Genomic DNA, 22,531 nt, shown 5'->3' with positions numbered 1-22,531 from the left:
AAACCATCTGTTTAGAAAAATCTAGTTGTGTGCTATTTAATATAGATAGATGGGATCAATTAGATATAGGTAGGTTTAAGGTCTCAGATTCTGGGCCAAGATTTTTAAACGAAGTTACATACAAACTGATTTAATTTTAAATATGGTTACAAATTCGTTTTTTAAAAAGACAGGAATATTCCTCAGTGTTTCTTTCTGGTGAAAAGATGGTTTATTAATGCAAGTGTCCGTATATTTGAGACTTTTTACTTCTCTCTTATTGAAATAGACAGAGAAAAGTCATTCTATGTTACAATATTTTGAACTGCAGTTTACCAGATCATTTTTAAGGAAGTAGATGAAGACACACATATGAGACATAGAAAGAAATCATGCCTGCAATGGGCAAAGGCTTATTTTTAGGCAGTTTCTAAAAGTCTATTCAGAATTCTGTTTCCAGGTCAGCAACATTAAACAAAACATAATTGTATGTTTAAAGAAACCTAAAAATATCACAATAACACTGCCTTTACTTTCCTCATTAGGCAAATACTGAAACTGAAAGGTACTTTTATTGGTTTTTCATAAACAAGTTTACCAACTTCTATTCAGTTTATTCTCTTAAGCTGCATACAAAACTTCAGAAGTTCAACTTAATGCGTGGCATTTCGTTCTTATGAAAGCACACACAAACCATTTGATAATCCAAAATGCTCCTTCCCAACCCTCCCCTTTACGACTGTCATATGTAAACATCAGGGGAATTACAGCTGTGTGTTCACGAAGAAAATGAAGGCAGCATGAAGCAGCAGAAAGGAAGAGCAAAAGGGTAGCGGGGAGCAGCCAGGCACCGCCAGGGAACCAGGAGAACACACTCTCTAGTCTGAGACACCTCAACAACTACACTTCAAAACCCACTGTAAGGAGGGATTTGAAGAACCTTCCCTTCTTCTTTTAGTTCTCCTAGTTACAGGGGGCTACTAAATCCAACTTTCACAATACAGTGGTGGTATTTTCTCCTTTGAGTGAGCTCCTTCATACTCCGTTTTCAAACTTGCTACTTGAAACGCTCACTTTCTCTGTATTTCAGCATAAGAAGCGAAAAACTACTTTGTTTTAAAGTCATTTGTTTTCCAGCACTTTCTAAGCTGCAAGACCCAGTAACTGAATCATCCAGGGGGAAGCTTCACTAATCTATGGCTGGGAACAGCCCCTGTGTTCCCTCCAAATCACTGCTCCAGTGGGGAATTCCTGTCTGCACTGTGTCCAGCGCCAACTCCTGCACTACTATGTGAATTCAAACTCTGCATCCTGGAACCCTGTGACACAACATTTGCCCTGTGTTTACACAAATGACTGCAACAACATGAATTTTACAGATTGAAATGCCAGAACACAGGTGAACTCAAAAACGTTTACTGTTAAGACATGAATTTTAAATCAATCTGGTGAATTTTTGATAGCTTAAGAGCAGCTACAGTATCACAAGTTCAACAGGAAGTCAGAAGATTACCCCCATAATCACACAACCAGAAATTCTGAGAACAAGCTGTCCAGTAACAAAGAAATTGATTCTTGGCTTTCTTTTACTGATCTGTTCTGAGAAGCATCACTCCTACTGTGTTCCACGAAGTCAAACGGAAAAAGAATGGAGTTAGCTGGTAGAGAATTATCCCTCTTGCACAGGGACCATGAGCTCAAACACAAGTGAACAGAGGAAAAAATAGCTTTCATTTTACTATGAAAAAAAGAAAGTAAACTCCCATAAATTTAGGTATGTGATTTCAGAATCTAAAGGTTTTGGGAAACAACCTCCATTGGTTTCCTGGTAAAATTCAGACTCATAACAAGTTATTAGCTTACTAAGTTAGGAGCCACCACTCCAGATTAGCAAAACAAGAGTCATTTTGACAACTCAAATCACCCAAGAAATATCCTGAGCTAATTCGGTTTTAGCAGCAGCCAGACCACACTGCAGAAGTGTTAAGGTGAAACATCACAGGTAACAGATGCCACTACAGAAGCTTGCAGAACAGGAATAAAAGTTTAAGAAGGCTGACATCATGTGAATGTATCAACATTTATCTATAAACAAAATTAGGAAAGTAGTTACAGAGCTAACACTGGGCAGGCTAATGGGAAGTAAAAAACCAGCTAGCACCATACAAGAAATTATCCATCATGATTAGTTAAGACAGTGTTTAATTGAGGTGCAAAAAATGCTATAATGGAACAGAAAACGTCAAGACAAGCTATTCTTTTCTCTCGGTATGTGAACAGAGTAGGAAGAATCTGAAGGAAGTTAAGACAAATAGAAGACAGAACATACAGAGATGACCTTTATAAGTTTACAAAAAAAAAGGGGGATCTATGGGAAAACCAGACCAAATGTCAAACAGAGATGAGTTCAAGTGAAGTTATTTAACAGATATGTCTGCTCTGAAAATAATGTATGATTTAAAAGTCTGAAAGTCTGTTCATGTTTTCCCAAAACAGTTAATTTAAAAGTTGCCTTTTAAGTTAAAATTAGTGTTTGTGAAAGCTCACTCTCTCTGACTGCTGATGCCCTAAAAAAACAACGGTCATTCATAACAGGAAAAACCTCTTCTTTGTAAAAAAAAGTGAAGTCTACACAGCTTTGATTTCACTGAAGACTCTCTGTATGTAGCATCCTGGTGTCTGTCCTCATGACAGAGACAGAGCTAAGTTGTTCACCTTGTGAGCAGACTTTAGAGATGGTGAGAAGTGCTGGTAAGTTTCAGAATTTTCATGTAACAACAAAATTAACATTTCTTTAACATCATTACTCTAACTGTGATATTTAAAAATTAAACAAAGGGAGAGAGTTGTAGTCTCAAAAAGTCCAGTTTCATAGTGAAAGAGAATCATGTTATAAAAAGCACAAATTTTACTGAGACCCCAATTTCCATTTGTTACCAACATGCTTCCATTCTGTTAAAATACTATGCTTGGGATGCTTTGCTTTAACTTTGCACCTTAAAACGTTTACATTAATAGACATATATTATCATATTCTGCTGTAAGTTCAGATTTATGATGTAGCAGCATACGGAGAACACTGTAAGTCTTTCTGCACCAGCTCTGCTTATCCCTTCAATCACAACACTTCCTCTCATGCTCCCAACTATTTGACAGAGGTTTATTCAACACTTAATTATGAAAAGTGCCTTACCCTTTAAAAAAAACCCACATTAAAACATCATCCTGCACAATTACTCTACAGATTAATGAGTAAAATGTAGCAAGTTTACTAATAAAGCTATTCACAGAAAGTAGAAAAGACAAGAAACCAATGGCAACTACTTTCATTTGGTTCTAATTCAGGAATTACCTCTACTAAGCAAGGCATGAAAGTTAATGAGTAAATCCAACCAAACTCAATTAAATTTAGGCAAATAAGCTTGAATTATTTCCTGATGCACCCTTCTGATAGCAGACTGCACAAAGGTGTCTAAGTCAGGTAGAAACTGGGACAGAAGGTGATAAGCTGTTTCATAGTTCTTACAAATGAGTTCAAACAATCCTTTGTTTCAGCAAAGCACTTGAACAAGTGCTTAAATTCTACTAACTCCACTTGAAGTGAAGCTCACATTTACATGATTTATTCCACCAGTGCCAACATGAATACTACAGAATTATACTCACCCATGTCTATCATAGCCGAGGGTTTCTCGGATAGACCATGCAACCTGGTAAGGGGAGGTTTGCTCTGAATCTTCCAACTCTTCTCCACTGTCTTCAGACCAATCCAGCCCTAATGGAATTGAAAACGTGAAAGCTGGATGAGAAGTGTATCTACCTCACACAAGTCTCTGAGCAAACTATGGTACAAAAGATGAATGCGTAGTATAGTCACAAGCATAATTATGTTTGAGAAAGTCATATAATATCCTCAATTATACAGGAAAAGTTACCATAACAGCTCCATTACAATGTGCAAACAGCATGCACTGATTTTTGTCAAATTTGAGTTTTACTTTTAAAATCCTTATTGGCTTCTTTATCCACAAGCAGTGGAAACAAGATCACCAGCTTTCTCAACCATAGGAAAATATTCCAGCTTTCATACCAAGCACACCTGATCTTTAGAGAAGAGGTAACAGAGAACTCCCTGCCATGAGGAAATGAGTGCCTGGTAATTTTTAATACTATATGATCTAAATAGGTCACTTTCATTTCTGCCCATATTCTGACCCCTGCTCTGTACCAGAATAGAAGGAGAATAGGAAAACTGCAAAACAGAACAGCATGGACAGAGACAGACACACAGCTACACAGAATGTTGCTCTACTCAGCCTCTGTAATTGTCTGCCAAATGCATACATTAGCATGAAAAGAGAGCTTAAGGGAGAGATGCAAATGCTCTTGCACTTTTGCTAAGCAGCATGCTTTTGCTTAATGATGATGCAGTAGGATCAACTTATTGTATGCACCAGCAGCCTCAGTTAGTCACGCTAAACACAATTGAACAGGACAGCCAGAAACAGAATCCAGCAAGTTCTCAGGTGGAACAGTTTATCTGGAGCTTCACCTTTTGCAGTTTTTCCTACTATCTCTCCCACATCCAGTGGAATCCTTGCCAATTCCTTGCATGTGGGATAAAATCCCGTAACTGCATTTACAAGCCAGCATTATTACGTTTTCACTTTCTTGTGTGCTCCCTGAAAATGGAGCAGTAGCTGGGATAGAGTTAAGGAGCACTTTATTTCTGCTAAAAATAAACTAAACAAGTCTATCTGAGACGATTCTGAAGTCAGATGCTCTGAATTTGGTAAATGCATCTGTACTTGGTCACCCCCTTTCAGAGTTAGACACACATACTTAGAATACCACCCACCATCAAGAACACCTTCATCATTGAGAAGCAACACTTTAACATAAACCAGCAATATCAGAAACCATATTTTTCAGGAACTTTAGCATCCTGAAAATTCTATTCTTCATTCTTATTTTCAAGATATTCATTTGAAATAAATTCAAATCTATTAAGACATTTAATAAAATGCCAGAATTTACCTTCAACTTAACTGTTAACTCCCACCCCTTCCATTAACGAATGAAAAAACTCAATAACTGGATAAAGATGTCCACAATTGTTACCATGTAACAAATTATTTACCTGAAGTTTAAAAATAAAACCAGAGATTGCACTGTATTGCTTCTAATGGGCCCTGCAGAAATGAAGGAATAAAATCTAATCCATTTCAGCTATACTCAAACTGAAGACTGCAGTTACATTAATATCCAATTACTCAGCTGTGATGTAGGTATACATAAAACTGGCTGCATCTTTTTAAAGATTCTGTGTAGTCATCTCTAGTGCTACTCTGTCACAAAAAAGAAATCCTGAAATTCTCTGAACCAGCATAACTAGTCCTTAATATAAAGGCATATTATGAATAAATTAGAAATGTATTTTCCACTCTCACATAATTGTGAATTTGCCAAATAGAAAATGTTCTACTTGAGTACACATACAGTTATGCAGATGCACATGTTCATAGGTCTAATCAGTTTTTGCACTATGCCTCTTTTTCAGGAAACTGTATTCTCTTCACCACTTGAGAATGTAAAACTTTAAACACAGAAAGTGATGTTTCTACAGTCTCTCAAAACATGGGTCACTTTCTAAGCTTTTGGGGTCTGTGACACTCAGAAGTGCCTCTGGAGTTGCCATTCCTCAAAAGACCTGCATTATATATAGGATCATCAAAGAGGTTTTCTGAAGAACAACCTCCTTTGGAGACATGCTATGGGACACTAATTATCTTCTGAACAAATAGCCAAGCTATCCCATGAGTGCCAAAGGCCAGATCTTAACAGCAAATTAAAAAAGGTTAATTGAAATAGCAAAAATTACAGATGTTTGCAATTAAATAAGATGCTGTATGAAGAATGTTCAGATTTATTTGAAGTCTTTTTTTTTTTTCTTTTAAAGAAAGGCCCATCATAAAAGGCACTCCTGCTCTAATATCACCCACTGATTCCCATTTCTCTTATCACCATCAGTATTTTACTTGTTAGAAAAGTTCAATTTAAAACTAAGCAGAAAAGTAAGGTGACTTTGGAAGGTGAGAAAACAAGTTTGTCTAGGTTTACCTAGGTCTGTATTCATAATCAGACAAGCCATGAGATCAGCCACCTTTTTAACGCTTTAGAGAGTACTACTGCCCTAGCAGCAAGTTGGCTATATTAACTTACATCTTCTCAAGCAGCAAGAGGTTGTAACGATTCCTAGATAATGAGAAGGAAACTATTCCTGCTCTGGAATGTGGACAAGACTCCACCTCTCCAATTATCTTCTGTAACGGTGCTGCCCTCCTGCAGTAGTCTTTTGCTTTTGCTCATCCATATTCTGTACACCAATAGGCCCCATCAAGAAAAATTCTCCTGTGCTCCAATTCTCCCAGTCCCCTGGAAATTTGTATCTGCAGAGAATGATGGACTAATCTCCAAACTTTTACTTTCACTCATTTTGTAATGTGCACTTGTCACACAGCTATCACTCTGACTTTCCTCACTTCTGTAGGAACAGCTGGCATCACCTTTATTACTGGAGTTGCAAACCTTCTATACAACGCCTGTATCATATAAGCAGTGTTTTCTACACTTCTGTTTGATTTCCCAAATGGTTAACAGAACATTAAGAAACAAGCAAAATGCTGTAAACCATACTGGATGGGTCCAGGCATTCCCTGAGCACTTTAGAGCTAAAGAAAACATCCAGATGTTACCTAGTCAGGGTTATTTGTCAGGGCAACACACAAATGCAGGACAGAGCTAGGAAGACATTTCCCTTTTTCAAGTTAAAAAAAAACAAGTGGCAGTGCATCTATTATCTACACACCTAAATGTGGAAACAGATCAGTCTCCAGCTGCTGTTTTCGAGTGCACAGTTTCACCAGTCTCTGTAGCCGGCTCATGCAGGAGAAGTGCGGAGAGAAGGCTGTGGCTTTCATGAGGACCCGATCAGTCCTTGGAGGGTCCGTGACAGGAGCCCTAGCGGGTGGCAGGAGAGGCAGAGGTCTCTTGTTAGACAACTGCCGGGCTTGTGCTATAGTGTGTGTGGTGGGTGCCACTCCCTGCATTGGTAGGCTGGTGTTCGGAGGTTGAGGTGACTTGCAGACTACGCCCTGCGGTAGCCCTGTCGGCTTTAACGAAGCTGATGAAGGTGGCAGATGGGAGCGCTGCTGCTGCAGAGGCTGCTGCTGCAAAGGTGCAGGAAGGGGGCTAAAGTGCTCTTGGCGGACTTTTAAAATCTCTGTCTCTCTCTGGCGCTGCCGGTTTTGAGCCAACTTGCTCTGCAACTTTTTCCTCACCGTTGCCCCTTTCTTTAGGTCATCATCCTCCTCATTGAAAGCAAAGGGGTCTTCTAAATCTGCCTCCAGGTAGTGGAGAGGAAGCCTAGCCCCTGGAGGGGAGAGGGACATCCCATCCAGTCCATTGGGCATCTTCAAGGCCAGGGTGGGCACTGTCAGACTGAAGGCCATAGCATCCATCTGATGCCTGACCTTTACCTCCTCTATGGGATCATTCTTTTTCTTCCTCTCCTTTTTCGGTATAAAGCCAAGTACCTGTAGGTGGCTGTTGCAGTACCTTTGAAAAGTAAAAGCAGTCAGTGACTAACTGAACTACTGTAAGTAAAACCTGAAGAAAACAGACATCACTAAGGGAAGCCCCCTCAGTCTCATGTGAATACAGACTGAAACACAAGAGGTTTTATAAGAAGCGTATATAACTGCTTCTAATACAACAGGTAACTGTGGTGTTCCCAACCTGTAACAGAAAACAAAAACTTACAAGTGACAATTTGTAATCTCAAGATATAAAATTCTTCATTCATTACTCACAGGAAATTCACACACAACCATTCAAAATATTTACTTTCTAACAGGGTAAATACACACAAAACAAAGTGAACAAAACAAATGGACTGTCTGACACATAAACCAGCAAGAACTCAAGCCATTAAATCTGATCATTTGAAAAGCTCCCAAGGAAAAGTACACTGAAGACTACTTCCTTCCATTTGACTGTTCATTCTCTGGAAGCAGCTAACATTTTCATCAATACACACATTAGTATTATTACTAATTCCACTGTAGCACGGAGCAGTTTCTTATATGGACAATCTCACCACAGACACCTGCTGAGAAGGGTCACTATTTGCACTCGATGAATAAGTAGCATAAGCACTTAACAGGAGTTTAACATGACGAATTTTGTAGCCAGAGAATTAGCTGAATGCTCTTCAAACAAAAACCTAGTTTAAAAGAAGTTCTCTGCTGCTAGAAAATGTCTACACAATGACAGGAATACTTATACATACAATCCACAAATACAGATTTTAAACTATTCTAATACATGTATAAAAAAAAAATCTTTGAAAGTCATGTTATTAAAAGAAAAAAAAAGCAGAAAAAAAGCCTCTGAAAGTCTGTAATGAAAATTAAAAGGAAAGAGTTGCAACTTATGGCCACAGATTAAAAAAAAACATACTAAGAACTAAACAATTAATTTTTGTCTGATTAAAACAAGCAGTTAATAGAAATGTAGAAACTATTATCTGATCCTTTTCCTGTTTCACACAGGCAGGCCCCTTCTGCTTCTGTAGAATGCCACCAGCAATCAAGACTTCTGCCCTTGCAGGATTCCATCTACAATGTGCAGCTTTATAGATGAAAACAAAGATATGGGGAAAGAGTGATGTCTACATCAATGTACCTATGGACAAGATAAGGAAATACCCACGAAGGTATCCTTCAAAATCCAGTCAGTATGAATCCAAGAAAAGTAAGGGATTTTTTGAACAAATAGGTTAAAATTAAATTATTCCTGTTCTTCATGGAGAAAAAACAGCAGAAAAGCCCAAACCAACCCCCCAACCCCCCCTCCAGGTTTAACACTTCAGTTTAGTGACTTCCGACTTGTTGAACCACCCCTAAAGAAACAATGCATGAATTGCTTCTAAAGGGTCCATAAAAGGTAAAAACCAAAAAAGCAAATTCATATATGCTCTTTTAACAATCTCCATATAAGTAACTTCTTGAAACATCCACACCCATAAGGACCCATAAATCAGAAAAGGCTGAAACGTCCAGCTACTTATTATTGTCTAAATAATTAAGTTGCAAGCAATAAATAAATCTAGATGAGGCAAGCTGAAAGCCAGCGATGTGTGAAATCCTTATTAGAACACGCTGGAATACTGTAAATTCATAGTGAGATACACACTTCTAAAAATAAAATTATATAATGAGGGCTCAACAAAGCTTTCCTTAAAGTCAACAGCACTATTCCCAAAATTACAATTAAGCACTTTTAAAGTATTTTGTTTGAACAAGACCAAGATCAGTTGCAACTGCACTTTTAGTATGACAGAAAACAAAACAATAAACAGACAAAAAACACAAGGCAATTTTTCCCCCCTCTAATTCCGACTAAAAGAGAGCTGTGCTGCACGTGAATGCTTCCCTCCTATTGTTCAGAACTTAAAAATTGCCACTTTGTGCTTATGCCAACGTGAGAAGGTAAAACTAGCTTGTGTGTTTTCATTGTGAAAAACAAAGAGAAAGCAAATAATAGATAAGGTAAATAAACAGGTAAGAAGCTTTGATAACATTCTCTGAGTATTAGGCTACCAAGGGTTTTGCTTGCTCATTTAACTGTAACAGAATCATTTTTATACAGCACAGAACAAAGCTTTGGCTCTTAAAGCTGACCATACTGCATCACTGGATCTACTATATCTTACGCAGGCATCACCTCTGGACACAAAACTCATAGATGCCAGGCTACAACATAATGAAAACATAGATCACAAGCACTTGCACACTCCTGTACACATTGAGTTGGCTCTGTGCTTTAAGCTCTTATATCTCTGCCTTTCAGCACAACTGACGCTGATACACCTTGGAGTAAAAGAAGCAAGAAAAAACTGGGAAGAGCACTTAGGTCTTTCTCTCTCTGGCTAGAGAAGACTACACACAGGCAGTTTTGGCTAGACATAATTTAATAGCACCAACCCAACCCTGGCCTTCTCAGGCTCTAGCTACTCCCATGCAGAGCCAGGCAGGCATATACACCAACTTCCCCATCCTTCCAAGTTCTGCGATGGCTTTTTTGTTGGCCCTGGTCCAAATGGGCTCTGACTTTACACAGTGCTACAGATATTAACTGACTCTGCCGGAACCAGTCTATAACCGGCTGACTTAAGGCAATAAACGCTTTGGATCAGAGGTAATGCCAGGAAAGGCGTTAGTAGTTTTCCTGGTTTTGGCTGGGATAGAGTTAATTTTCTTCCATGTAGCTGTTACAGCACTGTGTTTTGGCTGGGTTTAAACCACAACCATGGAAGACAGATTACTGGGAAGACTGGAACAGCACCTGTAAGTAGCACAGGCCCTTCCACGCAGCTCTGAGTGTGAAACCTGTTGTCAAGCTGGCCCTATGAGAGCCAATTCTGATGTGACTGTCTTAGTGGCTCAATTTATCACTTCTATAACCTGTCTGTGAGTTATTCCCAGATAACAGGATCACATGGAGTTATCTAATATAGTCTTTTCCACCCCTTCCTTACTCAGTGACAAAGGCACTTATTTTGTGCAGGTGAGGTCGAATGCAATGAGGACATATGGTAAGAGCAGTGGGTCGATATCCGCTAAAACTATTGTAACATGAGACACACAAAGGGTGACAGGCTCTGAAAGCTTCAGCTGGACAGTTTCCCATGTACAACTGCATTCTGCTTCCCAGTACATCCCAGGGCATGGCCTTCCACATACAACTGCATTCTGCTTCCCAGTACATCCCAGACTGGTATCGCGTTCTGTCCCTTATTTAAATGTAGATCCAAATAAACTGGAAAGCATCTTGCATATACTTATAAATGTTTATAAATATATATTTATAAATTTTTACATTTTAACAAAATATTTTAAAGATTCTCTTGAAAGAGAAGAATTAGAGATAAAATGGCATTTAACCCAGCTAAATTGTAATAACCCTGTACTTAAATTGAAGTTGAATTTCAGTATCTATGCATATATTTGGATAAAAAAGAATTAGGAAACATATTCAGAGGGCATACATATACAGAACCCATGTCTGTATCACCCCGTGCAGACTCTTTAAAAAAACAAGATATTCACATAGAGAAACTAGACTTCAAATACAGCAGTGAAGTCATGCACTATTAATAGATTTAATTTGCAGAATGTTAATGGTTAACAAGAAATCTACTAATATGGGAGCATATTAAACATCTTTGTGACTGGTAGCATCCCATTTGTCTGAGGTCAAGTGATAATTTTTTTAATTATCTGTGGACAGACTATGAAGCTTTTGGCATGTAATGCATGTGTCCTGTTAAGACTCTTCTTTTTTTATCATCTTTAAAAGTATCCAGTAAGATAGCTGTCAGAGCATCATACAGCCTGCTTCTGATCATGTACAGTTACATGTCTACAACTGTGACAAAATGACCATCTGACAGCAATTTTGTACACAGAAAATTAAAAGCTATGAGTGAAGACCTCAGACATAGCAAAGATCTTTATATCAAATGGAGTGTGAAAAAAGTCACCTAAGAAACAGATACAGGTTTGCCTGCCAAAAAAGAGTTTAGAGCAGGCACAGTCTTATCACTATCATTCATTAAGTTTTATTGTTAGAATTAAGCTCTGCCCTAAGAAGCAGTCTTTTAAAATATTCTTTCAAACTATCACATCCTCTCATTTGAAATTAAAAGTTTATTTTCTCCTTCAGACACCTGCTGTCCTCTTCAAGTACTGTAATATGACACTCGACATGCAATTGAATTATTCTAATATAGCATACACCAGATGTCATGACCACACTTCACTTTAACTTGAGAAAAATCAAAAAGAACAAAGTGTGAACTCAATTCAAGGTGTAAAGAAAAATCTCAAATTCCATGGCAACATATGAGACCTAAAAAAGTGTCATTAAGTAGTATTATTTCTATTGTTTTTAAGTATGACCCTTGGTAAACAGCAACTCTGGTTCAGTCAGCTCCTGCATCTGAAATTACAGCATACCATTTGTGCTAACAATTTCCATGATCATTTCTGCAAGCTTATTTCCAAAGAGCCTCAATTGTACAGCAGCAAAGAAACAGTCACCAACTGTCAAATTACAGCTTAAAGTTATTCATCTTGTGCCATTTGAGCATTTGCCCTACAGCTTTTGACAAACATTCATGGTTTTTTCTCACTTCATCAGTCTCCTCAACTGAAATGGCAGGTGAAGTGCAAGTTAATTTAGAGCACAGTCCAACTGTTGTTTCAGACAAGAGAGGGAGCTGTGAGCTGAGAAGGAAGTTGTATGTAGGGCACAGTGGGAACACTACTAATAATGCAAAAGGTTAGTGAATAGCAGCTCATAATGTGAAAGGTCAGTGAATGGTGGCTTGACTCTTTTTTGGCATATTTTGTTTATATTTTAGGTTAAAAAAAATCGCTTCTAACAGATCAAACCTCAGATAGTTAACATACACATTAATTAAATACTGTGTTGCAGGCAAAGCATGCAACTGACTGAAAAACTGAAGTCATATATACCTGGCAGACAAGACAAGCCAAATTCTACTATTTCAACCCAAGCAACACCAATGACACTGGTGTTCATAAGGCCTTAAAAAGCAAAGAAGAATGCCCTTGTGGTTGCAGTATGGGTGGCAATTCAGTAAATCTGGTCTGAATTCCCAGCTCTCCAACAACTGCAAGTGCTGTCTCTTGCAAGACACTTAATACCTGGGCACCATGGGCATCTCTATTTGGGAAGAGAGGGGAAGAAGAAGCGGGGAAGCAAAGAAGAAATGGGAGTGGACATCACTTTCCCATCTGGTTCATCTGTTATCAAGAAATATTTATTTTAATCCAGTAATACAACATTACATATCAATACCAAATCACAAACACTGAATTGTAATTCTGGATTTGCCCCCATGTGTCACTGCTCCCAAAGCCCAGAAGGTATGCATTTTCAACCGTTTGTCATCAAAAAGCAGATGGAAGTGTGCTTTTGGCACAGCTGGCCAAACAAGCAGGCCTTTCTAAGAGCATATACTGTGAATGACAGAGCAAATTAATTAGAACAGCAGGTAGTGCATAGTAGGTTTGATCCACAGATTATAGGGAATTTGAGAAAAGCAAAAAACTCCCAGAAACTTCCTTGGCAGCACATTATTGCATCCTGAGTACTTGGCTCCCACAGAAAATAAAATACAGTTTACTGGTGTTAAGACTGTTAAAAAATTCCCTCCTGGAATTCAATCCACTTGAGTTCCTTCCTCACTCTGAAACCAGGCAGCATCATAAAAGAAAGCTTATGCCTATGTCCCAGCCACTTACCACTTTGTAACAGGTAACCACAACTCACCTACGATCCTCAGATTTGGGGATGGGGTTGGTGCAGCGTTGGCTGTTATACTTGGCCACATATTCACATTGCTTGAAGGGGGCAGTCTTGTCCTCCAGAACGTGTCTGATACAGAAGGCGTAGCCGTTAAGTCGCCTCTGCTTGCACAGTTTGGGGCTATATGAGCACAAGGGCTTATTGTCAACCTCAGAGAAGTGTATGTGTTTGCCTTCATACATCACGTGACTCTATTCCTTGTGAACATCAGCTGAAAGAATCATAATATTAAGACAAATCACATAAGGGGGGGGAAAATAAAAAGCATTCAGCTCTAGATTGTGTGTTTCATTTTGGTGGGAAAAAGGGACCCAGAACAATACCTGATTTTAAATCTTCTGTACCATATCAGTGTTAAGAGAGAGCCCCAAGGACACCTCTATCCTGGAATGATGATGAGTCAAGATGAAGTAGATTGTCTAAGGAAAATATCAAAAAGGTCAAAGTCAGACAGAATAAAATAGATATTATTACTGCTTAAGAACTAAGTGGCCAGGTCCAGTCACTAAACCTGTGGTTCAGCTAGCACCCAATAAGCCAAATCTGCTAGCACAATAGCTTTCAATCAGTATTCACAGATCTTCGGAAACCATTAAAGGAAATTATTGGGGGGGGTGGGGGGGGGGGCATAACGCTACTGCCACCACACCTAAACCTGTTAAACAAAACTCTACTCATCTACCATAAAGTGGCTGGAAGCTAGGTGAAAAAGGTTAAGTGTCAGATTAGATCACTTGCTTTCAGGAATCAAGTTGAATGATAAATAACCCATTTAAATGCAGAGGTTTTACTTCCAGTATCTGCTTACAAAAAGGTTGGTGACTATCCCTGCTCTGCAAAATTTTAATTTCATCAGGCAGTGCAAGAAAGCTTTTTGGTTTTAAAGCTTTCTTTGCCATGAAGACCATTACTGATAAATAGTCTTCAGAGTTTGCGGCTGCCCACAGCTTCTGCAAGCATCAATACGCAGTCTTTCCTGAGGTCATCACGGCTCTTCAGAGCTTTTCTTACCTCCTTGTACTAATTTTAGGTAAATGTGAGCATTAATAATGTCAGAGGAAGCACTCCCATCAATGCCAGGAGAGCTGAAATATTTCAGCAAGAGGCTGGGGTTTTTTCCCCACTCTAAAATAAGACTCCTACAGTGCAAACTCATGCAATCATACTTTTCATTTCCCAACACTATGGAGTCTTTGGCAATCATCTTTAAAAAAACAAACAAACAAGCAAACAAAAAACCCAAACAAAGAAACAAAGAAAACAAACAAACCCAAAGTAGCTTCAAATAAAATTAACAGCACACATATTCTGCAGCTACTCAGCTACACTCAGCTTAGCCTTCAAAGGCAGCTCTTATTCAGAAAGGCCATCCCAAAAGCACTGGAATAAACTTTGAAACACCATCTATTCACTGGAATAAACTCTTTTAAACATGATGTATTCATCACTCAGTTCTGTTTCATGTGTCATATACCAGGCAAATGAATGTACATAGAGGTGATAATGAGGAAATACATTATAAATCAGAGGCATGTGACAAACGTGCTGACTTGTCAGATTACCACCCCAATCCATTTACTTATTCCCAAGGCCTGAAACGGCAAGAACATGCGTGCAAGGAAGGAACCTACACAGACTTTTGAGGAAATATGCAGTTTCCTCTTGTGAAGGTATAAGGCTTCACTTTCCACTGTGTAAATGTACTGTGAGAAAACAAAAAGCACTATGGCACTGGAGGACCTACAGAAGCAACTTTAGGTCACCAAGGCAAAACAAAACACCCTGTCACACTTCTAACAGTGAATTGTATAAACCAGGCCTTACATTAGCATATTATCTAGGAGCAGAAGGACAGAAGACTACTGAAAATTTAAAAACACACTTAAAATTACTGAAACAGTTGTACATGTACAAGTGCAGCATGCACAGCAGACAGAATGGAGATGCGCTACAAAACATAACTAGCACAAGTGACCTGATTAATCATTTGACAATAATAAGGATCATTTCGCATTTCCTCTTCATACAAAATTCCCTTTCCACGCACACATGCAAGCACAGACCCCCAGGGGCAGAGGCCTCCTGTTCTGTTTATACTGGATAGCCACAACACAAGCACAGATACCTAATCCAGTTCCAATCACCTTTCCCAACTTCCCTCAATGCCTGCAAGCATTATGAGTACATGAAAGTAAGGAGCACTTACTATATATATTTGAAATCAATCCCTGGAGTACGACCCTTCACAACACATCAGTATTAAGAACAATAAAGTTCACCGTTGGCCGTGCTCTTCATACATACAGAATGGAAAGAGGGAACTCTCTCTTCTTTGGCATGCTAGGAAGCAAATAATCCCTTCAGACACCTTTGAGGCAGATACTGACACACACTTCAGCAACAACATGAAACAAAAACATAAATCCCATGGTGATGTGCTCAGTACAGGAGCTGTGATCTGGGTTTGGGTCCCATATGTTTGAGATACAGCCTCCTCCATTACTATGGCAGCAAAAAGGTTGTCTTATTCTTAACTAATTGCATCCATACACACAACTGAAGCTTTTATTTGGTGGCATACTGGACAGGATGAAAAATTTGACAGAATCAGTGCATCTTTCAGTTGGAGTGACTCACGTGCTGCTATTTCTGTTTTATTTACCACCTTCTTTCAAGCTACTACCATCCTTTCCAGAGCTTTTGACAGATCAATGACCTTCTCCTTTTCTGCACAACCCAAAAACATTTATTTTCTGAAGGTTATCAAGCAGCAGACCAAAGAAAAAGAGTACCTCAGAACATTCCAAAGCAACCAGCAAGAAATATATACCTGATGTGCCTCCGTTAAACTTCTGTAAAGAAACTGCTCCACAGTTCCCAGCCACTATAATCCTGGATTTATTCTTGTGCCCCTAGTCTTACTTTTGGATTTAACTCGTAATTAAGTCTTAGTTTTGCATTTAGCTTGACTGTGTCAAGGCAGGCATAGTATTTTACTTCTCGTTTGTCTGAAAGATACAGGGCACAAGTACAATGCCATATGAAACGTTTCAGCAAAAGTACTGACAATACTCCTCAGGGAAATCAATGAGCATGAGCATCAATTTTTGGGTCTATATATATACTAAGCGATGCTCATGCAAATATAACCATGTTAAAAATCCTGATAGCAATCGATTAGTGCAACAAACAAAAGCAAAGCTAATACACCTAGCAGCCAATGTTACATTAAAAAAGCCTACAGCAACTTTCTCAAACTTGCAATCATATCTTTATTGGTAGTTTCCTACATAGACTTCCCAAAAGACAGTGGTGCTATGTGTATAAACTGGCAGGATCAGAGACTGAGATTGTACATAATCTAAAAAAATAGCTTGTTTTATTTATTAATTCCATGGCTTACCATATATATTTTTATATATATATATACATAAATAACAAAGATTTTTGAATCTGCTGATTAATCCAATGGCATATTTTATTTTGAACAAAATATACAGGAGTTCTCAACAGAGCTTTTTGTTGCTACATAAAGAAGTAGCACAAGCATGGAATAGACACATGTCCCTTAACTGAAGAGAACTGAAACTACACTTAGCTAAACAGTGGGTGGGGGAGAAACTATTTTTGTCCCACAGGATTCAGTAAGAGATGACGGAAACATGGACTTCCCCTGGAAAAAATCAAATGCTTAAGCAGCTGTACTTCACTGCAAAAATATCAGGGAACAAAACTTTCCGGAAGCTGTTTTGGGTTTTCTACATTGAAGATGTAGAAAGGTTCAACAGAAACATAATATACGCCTGCACAGAAACATAGCTTATGCCTGTATATACTCCAACTAGCATTAGCCACAACCCATGAAAGAGAAACTAGAGGCTGCTTCTTGAAGAACCTTAATTTTCCTTAAACAAATGATTCTGAATAAAAGATTTTGAACTGGTCATAAGCAACAGGGCAAAGAACAGAGAAGAATAAAAAAATGTATGTGTGCCATTGCCAAATCATGTAAGACATGAGCGAGGTTTAAAAAATCCTGGTAGGGGATAAGGTCAGTACAGAACAATTGTATACCATATCACACAGTATTAGAACTACAGGCACTTCATGAAGCTAGTAAGAGACTGACTCAAAACATTAAAGTAGCACTTCATTTTTACCACTCATGGGTAGTGAACTGCTAAACCTTGCTGTCACAAGAGGCTATAGAAGTATTATCAGGTTTAAAAAAACAATAGAAAAATTCATACAGTGGGGACATAAGTGATGCACCTCCTAGCCTGTCCAATTTAACAAATATGGATGGTGGAAACACTTAAAGTGGCTGGGTCTTCGTGCTCTTCCTAAATAGCACCATCTACTCCTACTACCCAAGATAGAATACTAGGTTGGATCAACCCCTGATTGGACCAGCAGTGCAGTGTATTTCTTATGTTTTTATGAGGTTACCACTAACACTTGTAATGTTATAACAGACTCATTTCTCCCATTCTCCCATTTTTTATTCCTGAGCAGTCAACTGGAAGAAAATCCTATCTCTCTGGCGAAAGCCCTATCTGTACATGTGAAGGCCAAGAAACTCGGCATCCCAGCAAGACTTTACAGCAAGGACAGACAGGACACAGAGCAAAGCCACACTGTGTGACATCATCACTTAGAGCAGAGCTACTTGTCTTGCTGAGTGCAGCCACTGGTGGTCAGTAAGACACCAGAAGGTGGTTTGCAAAGTGACTGTGAAGAGAGAAATGAAAGACTTAAATACAAACAGGTACACACGTGCGCAACTGTCTGTACCTGCTGGCATGCACAGGAAGAAGCCAGCTCCCAACCACTTCTAGTACTGGCAAGCAGGCATAATAATTTCTCTTGCAGCGCACATCAGCTCCAAGACAACAAAGCTGTAGCTCTGCACCCCACACACCCTCTCCCAAAACAGTTAAACAGTCCTTCAGAGAGGCTGGAAAACGGCACAGCAGCAAACTTGGGGGGGCATTCTTTCCTAAACCATCCTGAGCATCAGCATTATGTCATACAGAAATCTGGTACCTGACATCATCTGTAGTCTACACAGAAGTTAATGGCTTAGTCACTATTAGAAAGCCCAAAGTATTACAGCCCCAAAAATCAATCAGTAATTTTGAGGAAACACTGTGCTGAGAATAATATTTTAAATCATGTGGGTTGGATACATTCTTAAATGTATGCTCAGAACTTGACATTCAACGTACGTAAGACCCTTTTAGGCAATGGAATCCCCAAATGCATTGTAAATTGCAAGGCAATTATATGTTGGTGGTTAAAAGATGTATAATTAAGAGGACTGAACTCTGAGCTTCACACATTGCATCCAAACAAAAGCCACGATTAAAGAAATCTTAACTGTGTCGTTTAGCATTTGCTAATACTAGCACAAATTTCATGTTAAATTTCTTGGTGTCTTCATGAAATCTCACAGACGAGGTATAATCACCTACATATGTTTCCTAAACCAGTAGCTTGGGGCCAGAAGTGGAACGTGGATCTCCAAAAACGTCAGTTTTTCCACAAACACAAACAGCTAAGAAGTACTTTTGTTGATTCCTCAACTTGACCAAGAAAGAACAATTCCTTGCGTTGTCACTGCCTGACCCTTTTAGTGAAACTAACACTAAATACAGAGATTTGAAGATGTTTCGGCAACATGGAATTACATCCACTCTTCAGAGATTAACACAGACCATAAAAATCATTGCAAAAAGACAAGCATTTAAAGCTACTTTTTCAGTAAACCCTTTCAGTCAGTATTAGTAAAAATGATATTATTAGAGAGAAAACACATTCCTTTTTCCTATTTCATACTAAGAGACTTTAGGCAACTAGTACCTCTCTGTGAAGTGCCCTGTTCTATCAAGGGAAGCTGCACCACACTGAATTGTGGTTGGCATAAACACAACAAAGTTATAACTTTTGTCCCCGTTCTATGATCTAACCATAACTTTGGCTTAGTTCTGGTCATTTAACAGCTCAATTCTCTGCTACACTAAGCTACCAAACCAAGCTTGCTGTAATTCTGAAAACAAGAGTCTTTTTGTTAGTAAAAGCATCCAAATTGAGACAGAAAACACTGGGAAGCAACCAAAGTCAACTACAAGAGTTCCTGTGGGGAACGCTTTTATTAACTATAGTACAATCATTACTCAAGAAGACCTCTGAAAAGCCATACACAAGTCAAGGTACTCCACACACATGCAAGTGCCTGACATATCAAGGCACTGTAATATGTTAAGATCTTACTAGACATTTTTAGTTACCACCTGGAATCATGTGTTGGACTACTTCTTTTCACTTGTTAAGACCTATCGAGGAAGATAGAAGCAGCAATGCTGTCCTCATTCTGCCTTTTTTGAAAGCTTATTACCTCAACTGTGCAAAAAGGCAGTTTATATTGCATAAGGATGTCAGACGCATTAACAGAAAAGCAGCAGTGCATTTTAGGCAATACTGGTAACATAGATTATACTGCAATAAATAGAGAATTAAATTTAAGTATTATTCCTAATAACAGTAATGGCTAGAAAACTTACAGACCTGTAACAAGTTTTAATCAACATCAGAAAACGTAATTAAGAGGAGGGAAAAATAATTCTTTTTGTTCCAAAACTGAACAGATTCTTCTCTGTTTTCCTACACAAAACTTAGGCAGGAATTTTAATTTCAGCTGATTCACTCATCTGATGAACAGTACCATATAGAAAATGTGACGATAGCCCAAAGCCTAAAAACCCAACAACCATTTAAGACTGTAGGAATTCTGGAAAATTCAAAGGATCTATAAAGAGAAAAGATGTTAAGTAGGAACATTCAAAACTGTCGCTAAGAGCACATTCCTATAGACTTCAATAAAATAATTTCCTATACATGGCTATGCCTGACCTAAGGTTCTAGACAGGCTTCTTATCTTTGAAGTCTTTCCAACAAGGATTTCTCTATGTGAGCAGGTCTCAGGCCCCAGTCCTGCAATCACATCCTCACAGGCAGATTCTCTTACTGGCACAGAAACATACTTATTTCAGTGTGGCTGTAAACAGGCCCATGTTTTGCCAGGGTGAGAGGGGCTGCAGAGAGGTGGCCTTCAATCAGATACAGCAACAAATGGAACATTAGGCCATTGCGACATTGCAGAAATGTACTTTAAAACGTTATCTCAAAGTATCAAAACCATGATTCTGAGAGAAAGCAGAGACTAAACATACCACAGCATACTTTACATCTGTACTTGAACACAAAAATGGCTGTAAGTCCAAGTCTTTTATTTATTCAAATAACAATCTGCACTTGCATATGAGGTTAAACAAAATGCCTCAGTCTTATTTTTAGACCAAATATTGCAAAGACAAACAGGTTCATTTTCACACAATACAGGAATATCATTCTTGGTTCAGTAGGAATACTCAATAAAGGAGCAGAGCTCCTCACAGAGCAGCCTTTTAGCAGTAATGAGCTATCAAAGTTTCAATATGATATTACAGTAAATCTGTACCTCCTGAGGATTCACCATACTGTAAGAACACAGTACACGCAACTCTGCAGGACCAGGCCCTACGTACAGATCAATTCACTCATTGTAACAACACTGAAACATCAAACTCCCACTAGGTAAATTTTGGGTTGCTTTCTGTAGATAATTTATGATTAATAAAACTTGTCTGATACATGTATGTATTACAAATAAATCATATAAAAGGCTGAAGATGGCTGTGGAAATGCTACCAGGCTGTTAAGTGACAACACAGAACAGAGGCGCTCTGGTTCAGGCATCTGCAGTGGTACCTGGTGGGTATGGACAGCCCTAGTGTGAAACACTGCCAGCACAAGGGTGTCCATAGGAGAAGGCACTCAACTACAGAGGACCGATGCATTGCCCTAAATTTGCCAATTTTAAGTCTACCAATTCTAAAGAATTGAGAACAGCCTTAAAATAGATCTTTACCGTATGTTGTTAGGTAACAAAGTTAGAAGCAACTACAGATCTATGTATCTTAATCAGATGGTATAATACAAGGCTTTAAGGTAAGCGTTACTTTAATTTCCTAAACTCACTAGAGGCTACCTGTACAGAGCCATTAGCATTTCAAGCCAAAAGACACAGTAAAGAGCATTTGACCAAAATCAGACACCTCCCACACTATAAACCAGAGCTATTTCACCTGTGCGGGGCGAAGCGCGTTGGTGGGCTTTCCAGTGGACTCACTTCACAACTACCAGACGTTCTTTTCCCTGAAAACAACAGAAAAAAAACGATCCTTTCATTTCCAGTCCCGGGGGGCAGCAGCACCTCACAGGCACCCCCCACCCCAGTGGGACCTGGGCCCGTGGGCACAGCTAGGGTCCCCCAGCAGGGACATGACAGGGGCCCAGGGCGCAAATCCAGACACAGCCTTTGCCGTGTAGGGGCCGGTGAAGTGATCCCTTCCTGTGGCTGCGGGGCCAGGGGGCTGCTAGGCCAGCCCTGCTGATGCCAACCGTCCCCGAGCAGGGTGGGCGGCTGAGGGACCCCGGCCGCGCTGAGGGGGCTGCCCACCCCGCACGTGGCGGGTCGCAAAGGTGAGGCCGAGGCAGCCCCTCGCTCCTATCCCTCACCCCCCAGCTAACGGGGCTGGTCTGGGACCCCCATGTGCCGACAGCTTACGGGGCAGGGGGGGCACTCTGACGGCCTCCCCACACCCCCAGTACCACTTGCCCACCCCCTCCCCAAAAAGTTGTGAGGCCAGGCAGCCCGACACCGGACCGGACGAGGGGGTTCACCGACGGGGAGGAAGGGGGGGGGGGGGGGAGGGAACGGGACGGGCGTGGAGGGGAGCTGCGGCCGCGGCGCCCCCTCCTCGCCGGCTCCGTCCCCGCGGCCGCGGGGCAGACGGCGGCGGGGGAAGCACCCTAAAAACGCCGCGAAACTTTCCAGGCCGCGGCCGGCGCGGCCCCGCACGCCCCGCGGGACCGGCACCGCCTCCGCCGTGGCGGCCCCGGGCCGGGCTGGGGGAAAGGGTGCAACCCCCCCCCCCCTCCAGCCACCGCCGCTCATTAAAAGTCTTTTCGGCAAATTAATGCCGCCCCCAGC

At 39.9% G+C, this 22,531-nt stretch overlaps 1 protein-coding gene across 4 annotated transcripts in view; it reads right to left on the bottom strand.

The window, feature by feature from the left end:
- Nucleotides 1-22,531, bottom strand: part of INO80D (INO80 complex subunit D) — a 45,254-nt gene that overhangs the window by 21,786 nt on the left and 937 nt on the right. For 3 of the 4 annotated variants that reach the window (XM_061378269.1, XM_061378273.1, XM_061378263.1), the window contains exons 2-6: nucleotides 21,624-21,693; nucleotides 13,761-13,856; nucleotides 13,402-13,648; nucleotides 6,848-7,596; nucleotides 3,646-3,754 (exon numbers count right to left, since the gene is read on the bottom strand). In XM_061378269.1, the coding sequence (XP_061234253.1) occupies nucleotides 3,646-3,754; nucleotides 6,848-7,596; nucleotides 13,402-13,619 (1,076 nt within the window). In that variant the 5' untranslated portion in view covers nucleotides 13,620-13,648; nucleotides 13,761-13,856; nucleotides 21,624-21,693. The remainder of the gene's footprint in view (nucleotides 1-3,645; nucleotides 3,755-6,847; nucleotides 7,597-13,401; nucleotides 13,649-13,760; nucleotides 13,857-21,623; nucleotides 21,694-22,531) is intronic. The other variant, XM_061378282.1, reaches the window with a different exon arrangement.

Source organism: Neopsephotus bourkii, unplaced genomic scaffold (assembly GCF_033783945.1).
Source record: "Neopsephotus bourkii isolate Nb327-2 ecotype Australia unplaced genomic scaffold, CSIRO-AGI_Nbou_v1 NB_196, whole genome shotgun sequence".
In the NCBI taxonomy this organism is placed as follows: Eukaryota; Metazoa; Chordata; class Aves; order Psittaciformes; family Psittacidae; genus Neopsephotus; species Neopsephotus bourkii.
Note: the sequence above shows the minus strand (reverse complement) of the source record. Positions and strands in the feature narration are given on the sequence as shown.